The 9,065-nt window shown below is 40.1% G+C and overlaps 1 protein-coding gene across 1 annotated transcript; it reads right to left on the reverse strand.

The window, feature by feature from the left end:
- Positions 1 to 1,680: 1,680 nt before the first annotated feature.
- Positions 1,681 to 7,779, reverse strand: LOC114697971 (prolactin-inducible protein homolog). The gene is made up of 4 exons (XM_028876398.2): positions 7,673 to 7,779; positions 5,580 to 5,691; positions 2,175 to 2,289; positions 1,681 to 1,886 (listed from the first exon to the last, which is right to left on the reverse strand). The coding sequence occupies exons 1-4, from the start codon at positions 7,759 to 7,761 to the stop codon at positions 1,762 to 1,764; spliced, it is 441 nt and encodes a 146-aa protein (XP_028732231.1). The 5' UTR covers positions 7,762 to 7,779; the 3' UTR covers positions 1,681 to 1,761.
- Positions 7,780 to 9,065: the final 1,286 nt, after the last annotated feature.

A 9,065-nucleotide genomic window follows, 5' to 3' on the forward strand; every position in this document is an offset into this window, starting at 1 on the left:
GGATACTAGACAATTCAAATTACACTTTAAATGTGACTTTCTGAGTTTTTTACAGCAGATACAAAATTGAAGCAAAGGCTCAGGGGAAATGATTACAGACACAGAACAAGACTAACTGATAATCTTAGACCTGGGAAATAGCAAATATCTTCAGAATGATAATAATCTGCCACAACCAGGCTAAAGACAGGGTTGTACAGGGACAATGTCTAATGCAGGTGTTAAAAACCAGTATACCAGGAAAAAGTACCTTGAGGAAGCGCACTCTAAAAGGAATCCCAATTGTCCCCTCTGCAGAGATGTAAATCTTTATAGAAGACAATGCCATGCCTTCAGAAGGAAGTATGGGCTTCAGCACCCATATTTGACACATGCATTTGGTGTTAGTGTCCAAAATAACATCTCAGATAATCTTTTTGAACAACTTTCTTTCCCTTTCCAGGATTCGGGTCCTCATCTAGGATTACTGGCCTGGAGGACATGTTTCATTTTCTTGTCTAGATACACACAGTCTGTTCTGATTCTGATCCTTCTTGTAGCATCTTCTTTAGCCCTTCCACTTACTCATGCTCGGTACCAGACATATACTACCTTTTCATGCTTTGGGTTCTTGATCTGCTTTTCCATCTTCTAGAATTTGCTTCACCTACTTTGTTACCCTTGCTCATGTCTCACTTCTACCAAAAAGAAGTAGTGGGGCCTCTCAGAGGAAGCACCTAAGGGATCTTTGCCTTCATTCGTGGCCAGCCACATTTGCTGTGCCTGAGGACAATAGCAAAGGTGTATCCAGTGCTCCAGACAGTCACAGCTTCTTGCTTGTAATGGGTGGAGAAGAAGCAACAGAATATCACACAATGCTGCAGTTCATGGCAAGGACTACAGACTGTCCCAGCTCCCTGGTTTCAAATCACTCCCATCTCTTGGAATCCGAAGGTGGAGTTCCTGCAGGGCAATGGGATGGAGAAAAGCCAAGCAATATAGAGCTTGTCGCCCTGCCCTAGCTCTCCCTCTTATTTGTTGAGTCTTGGGACCACCAGAGTCGTCACCTTTCTACTCTGAGAGAGAGTTAGAAGGGGCTGCAGCTAGGGTTTGGCCATCATTCTCACATCTTCTCTAGTTCTTTCTTTCTTTGAAAGTTTTTTTTTTTTTTTTGGTGTGTGTGTGTGTGTGTGTGTGTGTGTGTGTGTGTGTGTGTTTGTATGATTTGTGTTTATGGGTGAGCGTGCTGGCCACTGTGCCATGGAATGCTTATGAAGAACAAAGGACAATATCAAGTGTTGGTCCTTGACGTCTACCAGTTTAAGAGAACATCCACAGTGGTTCCCCACTTCACACACCCAGCTAGTTTGTTCAAGAACTTCTGGGGAGACTTCTATCTCTGGCTCCTGTCTCACTGTAGAAGCACTGGGATCACAAACGTGTGCTACTGTTTCTGGCTTTATATGGGTTCTTAGGATTCAAAGTCAGGACCTCACACCTGCGTGGCAAGCACATTACACACTGAGGTAACACTCCAGTCCTTCTTTTCCTTTTTATGTCAGTGCGTAGTAAGAACTCATAAAAATCTCAATAATGGTTCGTTGAGAGAATAATGTAAGAAATTTGGGGTACTTTGCTGACTTTGACGAGGATTTTGGTGGCAAGACACAGTAATACATGGAGAAGCTTATAAGAATTTTATTTAACCACGGTCATGAATATTCCAGTCAATTTTACTTAGAGAAAAATTACTTTGGTTTTCAGAGACATAAGAGGCTTCCATTAGATCACGGACACAGTACGAAAAGTGTGATATCTGTCTCCAATGATGGGTACCACTGCCACATTGTTAGGGCAGATGTTTCTTTCCTTAATAATTTCAACCACTATTGCAAAATTGACAGTTTCTGGAAGAGATGAAGACAAAGACAATCTCTCAGACACTTTAAGGTCCTCCTTTTTTCCTGCCAGGACCAGGTAACTGTCTCCTGGCATTTAGTTTCCTCAAATCATTTGCAAATCAATATCCTATTTAGTCTTTCTTCCCAAAGCTTTCTACAGCTTTAGAATGTGGGAATTGTCCTCATGGGCTTCCTTTCCACCCTCCACCTTGACTTTCTACTCTTCCACATGGAAGTTCTGAAGCTATACTTGTTCTAATGTTTTCTCTTTGGCAGGTAGTTCTTCTTACTTACCGTAGACTGGAAAGTCCCAGTAGAATGTTACTCTATAATCATTACAGAGGCAGCGGGTTTGGTTAAAGTTGAAGTTACCTTCCATTGGGATAGAACTTATAAGGTAAGCTTTGACCTAGTGGGGAGAGATGGCCTACTGTTAGTCCAGAAAATGGGAAGACGAGGACAATACAAGAGAGAAAATAGCTGAGATAGATTAGTGGCACATAGACTTTATATTCATCATTGTATTATTATTCCACAGGCTTTCCCTCTTCACACCTGTGGACTCATGCCTGAGAAGTCTGAGTATAAGGTTCAGAAGGATATAAGTGAATCCACCAGGCAAGGAGATTAAGCCTACTGTGGCTATCTCCTGGGGGAAGGTTTGCTTTTGGTATCAGCTACAGTTCTTGGAAATGACTTGTGTGAGTTTTTACTCTGGGACCCAGTGAGATGGCAGCCCAGCTTTTTAAATGTATATGCCAAGACAAGGCTTTGTGAGAAGGATGGCCAAACCCCAACTGTATCCCCTTCTAACTCTATGACAATTGAATTAATCTCCTGCTCCCACATATTCCAACTGTAAAATTAAAAGTTACTCCCTCTGCCCCTGTCTGGCCACCATTAGATAAGCAAATAATTAAGGCCAATTTCTTTTCTTTTCTTCCTTTCTTCCTTTCTTCCTTTCTTCCTTTCTTCCTTCCTTCCTTCCTTCCTTCCTTCCTTCCTTCCTTCCTTCCTTCCTTTCTTTCTTTCTTTCTTTCTTTCTTTTTCTTTCTTTCTTTTTTTTTTGCTAGTTAATTTTTTTATTATTAAAAAACTTCCTATTCATTTTACATACCAGCCACAGGTGCCCCTCCTGTCCCTCCTGCCGCCCTCAATCTTCTCCCAATCCTTCCCCCCATCCCCACCTCCTTCAAGGCAAGGCCTCCCCTGGGGAGTCAGCAGAAGGGCCAATTTCCTTGCTTTTCAAACTTAAGAGTGCCTGTCAACTTAAGACCTCAGATAACTGGACACGTCAGCTCCTGTTTCTGGGGCCTAACATAGGAGTTTTGTCTTAGGGATGGTCTACCCAGAAGGACCTGTGAATAGGATTCGGTAAGTGTGAAAAATGATGGGGAAAATGCCTTTAAATGCGATTTAACATCCTGTTAATAGCACGGGGATGCGGACATCTTAGAGAGAGTTCCATTCTGGTATTGAGAGAAGGCCTTGTTTCCTTTTCATTATGCTTGCCACAAGATCTCTTCATGAGTTAGAATTTTTAGAAATTATGTGAGTGAAACAATAAATCAGAGTCCAGTGAATGTGCCTACACATTACGTGTGGTAAAAAGTCAAAGGCCATCCCAGTACTTCCGTCTTAAAGTTGAGCCAGCCACAGCTATCCCAGACAGTGTCTTTATAAAGTGAATTTACCTTTGCTTGCATTTCATATGTGTTAGATTTGGGAGTCATCCATTAATAAACACAGAGATTACTGTGTTGGGTAATTTTATCATTATTAAAAATGGTAGTTTCTCATGTAATGAAGTGTACGTTTTGCCCTTAGAAGAAGTTTTCTGTTAAGTAAATTATAGACTTTATGAGATCAGGAAAATGGTCTGTTGCACAAAGATGCTGAAGATTGTGGTTCACCACAAGTTCTCTCCAGTCCTAAAGAACTATCTGGTCCTTATGTTCAAGCGTATAATCACAGGTATATGCTATTCTGTTTTAATTCTAAAATAAATAAATGTTAGCCCCAGACTAAATGTTGTTAAATGTTCAGTTGAAAAACATTGTAATTACTATAAAAAAAGAGGATTTACAATGTTTAATCATAAAGAGAAATATATTCGTCACAAGTTTTAAAATATAAATATACTTTATAGTTATAGTCATATGTTGAGCCTCTCTCACACCCCACCTCAGAAAGCCTTAAATGAAAATAAATGGCTGGGTGGGCTGGAGAGATGGCTCAGTGGCTAAGAGCTTTTCGATCCAGGCTCAGTTCTCAGCACCCACATGGCAGCTCACAAACACCTGAGACCTCAGTTTCAGGGTATCCAGCTTCCTCTTCTGGCCTCTACAGGCACCAGGCACATTTATGGTACATAAAACACTCATGCACATAAAAAAAAATCTTTAAAAATTGTTTAGGGCAGGATGGGATGGCTATAGTCTATATTTATAATCCCGATACTTGAAAATCTGATGCAGGAGGATCAGGGAAGCCACCTACTTTGAGCTCATAATGAGTTTGAGGCTAGCCAGAGCAAAATAATGAGGCTGCTCAAAACAAACAGATGAAATTTCTTTTTACACAAATCTTGGTTGAAAAAAAATTACTGTTTAAGGTATTTTCAAGTCTTTTGCTTCTCCTTGGGTGGGCCTTTTTATTTTTTTTATAAGTTCACTCTTTTGTATTAGAAGCATGATTCATAAAATCAGAAATTTATTCACTATAATATCACATGTCATTTTGTTGAGCTTAACACAATTATTACATTAACTTTTTAAGGGTGCAAATAGACTTTTGTTGTTTGTCATGACCAGAAACTATATTTATTACAGAAGTCTTTTTTGTATTCCTTGTACAAACATTTTCCTCATTGTCATCTGTGATTATGACTAACAAAACACAAATTTCAAAACTATGAATCAATCTCCATCCTGCACCCACATTATCAATCATAGTTCATGTTCTTGTAAACAGAAAAAAAATTGATAAAGGCCATGGTATATGTTTGCAACATGTCCAAGAGTCTTTCTTTAATCAGGATGAGGCTATTTCTTGATTATATTTTAATGAATGGTCTTCTCCTGGTACTATTTTGTTTCTTATTTGATCATTGTACTTGAGATCTCGCTTGAATTAAGAAAGGCATGCTGTAGGGAAGTGTAGCATAATGCTGTGTTCTATCTTCAGGTTGTTCAGGGTATAGAGCTGGGAACCCCCTTCTGTATACCCTGGGGATTTGATCTTGTCAGATCAGGAGGCAGAGGAAGGCCAAGAGGAAAGCAGGCTCAGCTTGGGGTATTACTGAAGAAGAACCAGGTCACCCATGTTTTCTTCTTACCTTTGCTCTAACCTGTGGCTATGGTTTCAGGATGTTCTTATGAAAACCCTGTTCTCAAAAGCCCTTATCAAAATCCAGTCATGCTTAGGACCCTGGAGGAAACACTACCAGTTTTCCTCCTCTTTCTTTCTTGCTCTTTTACTTCCTAGACTCCTCTGAACTGGGGTTTCTTCATCTGTAAAATTGGAATCATCACCTGCTACAAGTTCTTAACATTGTTCTGAGATTCAGGTAACAAAACATATATGAGGATTTTTTATTATTTTTATCATGCAGTATTAATGTAAAAGATGAATTCAATCCTATTTATAACTCAGGAATCAGTTTTTGACTTGGAGTCACTGTCCCATGTATCTACTTACCACCAAACATTCTCTATATTCTGTCTCAAGTCCAAGTTTCAGAGTGATCTCCTCACCTGACTTTGCAGATTTTGGAACATTTACATAAAATTTAAGTGGTTTTCGAATATCTCTAGGAAGAGAAAAACAGGGCACAGAGATCAGAGACCTGCACACAAAAAAAGCATCAAGCTGGAAGGAGGCATGGGAACAGAGCAAAGGTGGGAGTTATATAGCTTGAACCAACTGCTGAGCATCAAAATCCTCAGGAATCTTTGTGTGTTGGCTGGTTTGAATGTTTACCTTTGTTTAATTAAGCAACAGATATATTGTTTAAAATAAAGCATCTTTTTTTTTCATTTTCAAATAACAAATTTTAAAGTAGAAAACTATCTACAGTCTCATGCCATTTCCTAACAACTTACAGCAGTAGTTCTCAACCTGTGAGCCATGATCCCCTTGAGGAGTTGAATGACCCTTTCACAGGAGTCATGCAAGACTATCAGAAACCCCAGGTATTTACATCACAATTCATAACAGTAGTAAAATTACAGTTATGAAGAGGCAGCAAAAATAATTTTACGGTAGTGGGGGGAGGGTCACCAACACATGAGGAGCTGTACTAAAGGGCTATAGAATTAGGAAGATTGAGAACCACTGCCACACAGTTTATTAGCTCCTTGTCTACTGAATGGAATGAAAGAGTCAAGTCATCCTGAGAAGAGAACTTTATATCCACAGAATCACGTAAACAACTCCACACTGGAGGAGTTCACAGATCTTCCTTGAAGATCTTCCTTTATGATTTCTGGATATAGCTTAAGAATGTATATCTATTTAGGTTTACAGGAAATCTGTACATATTATAATTGTGAACACACTACAGCTGAGAAAAAGAACCTGAGATGAGGCAAAGAGGCAAGTGTTCCTCTCTAGTCAACAAAGGCTGTTCAGGGCCAAGGGGATGGCTTCTTCTTTATAAAGAAACTTGGCTAAGGTCCTTTGGTAGTGAGTGGGGTAGAAAAGAATTCTTAGACAGCATTATTCATAGCTCCATTTCCTAGGGCAAAATATGTTACATTTTAATTCTTGTACCAACTGCTCTAGGACTCCTTCCTAGGAAAGATAAATGAAGACCAGGTTTCTGTTTTGTGAATGAGTTTAGGATTGGTAGGATGACCAGATTAGCTATAGCAATTAAACATGCCAGTGTTTTCTTAGGATAAGGGTTCCATACAAGGTAGATATTTAGTAATAAACAGGAGAGTTGTTGGCCAGCTGTGCTGGCCTAGTCACCTTAATCGTAAAGCTTATTTCAACACGGGCTTTCCTCTGGCCCGGGAAGAAAGCCATCTGAACTGGAACTTCAGGGCTTCTCAGGAGGCTTGCATCAGAGCTACTTAAAACCTTGACATTTCCACTAGGTTCATATATTTCGCCAAGTTTCCCAGAGCACCCAAAGGCTCATAATCCATAAAGTCAGCACTCTAGGCTGCTGCAAATGTAGAGATCTCCAGTTTAATCGGGTAACTCTGCTTCCCCACCCCCTACAGCATCTGGCTTCATTTCTTACTTCATTCTACTCCTTCAACTTCTCTTTCTCCAAACATGGGGCTCAGTATGGTAGCTTCCAGGTCTCAGTGTGAGTGTTACTAATGGTCCTAGTGTTTGTCTTCTGGTTTTATCGTAGGAATGATATCTATGATGCTTGTTTGGCTAGCTCAACCTGAGACTCTCATTTTCAGTGAGTTCTGTCAAAGGCATCTGAAGCAATTGCTAGAACTCACAGATTTTTTTTTTTTACCTTTTTGAGGTAAACTGAGTAAAATTCTGAACAGTGAGTAGATCAAAGAGAGTAAAACTAATTGTTTATGGAAAACTCATATACAGTGGGGGCTTTATTTCTTAGGCAAGCCTATACACCCAGAGGAAATGTGAAGGGAATGTATGAAGCCTACCAAGGGAATGGAACCTGCCACGAGGTCCATGCGAGCTTCCAAGGCTAGAGATCTTTGCACTCTAAAAAATCTACAGGAAAGTGTATGCAGGCTTCCAGGTCAGGAGGGAAGCCCCCTGTATGGCTTTCCTGCAAAGAAAAGAAGGGTTTGACTCACGTGCTATTCTGAGCCTTGCTGATTCCCAGCTGCAGGCACAGGACCAGGAAGAGGGTGGTGGCACTGAACCGGCGTAAGAGGCTGTGCATGGTGGAGAAAACAGGACACCAGAGCAATAGGGTCATTGATGCACAGCACAGGTTTTATATACAGATCAAGGAAGCAGAAAAGCTGGCAGGTAGGTCCGTGAAGTGAATCACTTAATCATTCGCTGTACTCACGGTCCTTCCTTGTTGAGGAGAAGTTTGTTTTTTCTATGGAATAAATATCATCATTCAATTAAATTGTTGGAATCTACATGATTGAACTTCCTTGTTTTCTCCGCATCAGAGATCTTTAAAGGCTCTTTCTTGGCTTACAGGCATGTTTTTCTTCTTTCTCATTTATTTCTCTGTCCTGTTCCTTACCTTAAGTCACTGCTGATTTGGTCTTGGCAGGCAGTGAACATTTGGGGTGGCAGGTCCCAAGCCATAGCTGTACAACGCATTCACTTGATGATTTTGTAGTTAATTCAAAGGGAGAGGCCACTAAAAAGATGTCTTAGATTTTTAATATGATCAGGCATAGTTACCCAGAAGCTACTACCAGTCACATAGCTGAGAGAACTAGGGAAGGGCTGAGTTCTCTGGATGATGGAGAAGTGTAACCATAGTACCTGATGACAAGGTGATGTTTGTGATTATTAAGCCCTTCTGTGCTTCAGGAGCAATGGTAAGCTTTCCAGATGCTCCAAGTTTCTAGGATAGAATGATGCTTTCATTGTACAAAAGTCATTTACATAGATGTTACATCCCCAAATCAGACCGTACAGCATTCAAATGACCAGTCACTTCCCACACTTGTTTTATGGTAGAAGGCATGTAGGAAGACCATGATAAGGACTCCCTTCATTGTACCAGAACCTGAACTATACAGAGACATTCTGGCACGTGAATTTCCCCCCATGGAATGGCAGGAGACTCACTCTTCCTTACATATCTCCACTGTCTTTACTAACTCAAAGCTATTGTTTAACCTAAAATTTTTTCTTAAGAGATTTTTTTTTCATCTGTTGAATGACAAGAGCCCAGGATAATCCTCTGGGGGTATGAACATGGAAGTCATCTATCTAAGAGTAATCTACGTATTCTACAATGGCGAGTGTTGAGAAATTAAAGTCTAGCTGTATGCTCACAGTGGATGAATTTTTTAAATTCCCCTGCCTGCTTGTTTACTCTTGTGCTAACCTCTTCATTTTCTGAAGCTGGACAGCAATAATTCCTCACTTGACTTGTAATTGCAACCACATACTTTCTTCTCTGTCTCAAGAGTGATGGTTTTATTCTACCTTGACCCAGTCTCAGTGACCCTCCTTCATAAATAACTTTTCAGGTTTTAACTTTCTTTACAACAA

The sequence above is a fragment of the Peromyscus leucopus genome, chromosome 3 (genome assembly GCF_004664715.2).
Source record: "Peromyscus leucopus breed LL Stock chromosome 3, UCI_PerLeu_2.1, whole genome shotgun sequence".
NCBI lineage: Eukaryota > Metazoa > Chordata > Mammalia > Rodentia > Cricetidae > Peromyscus > Peromyscus leucopus.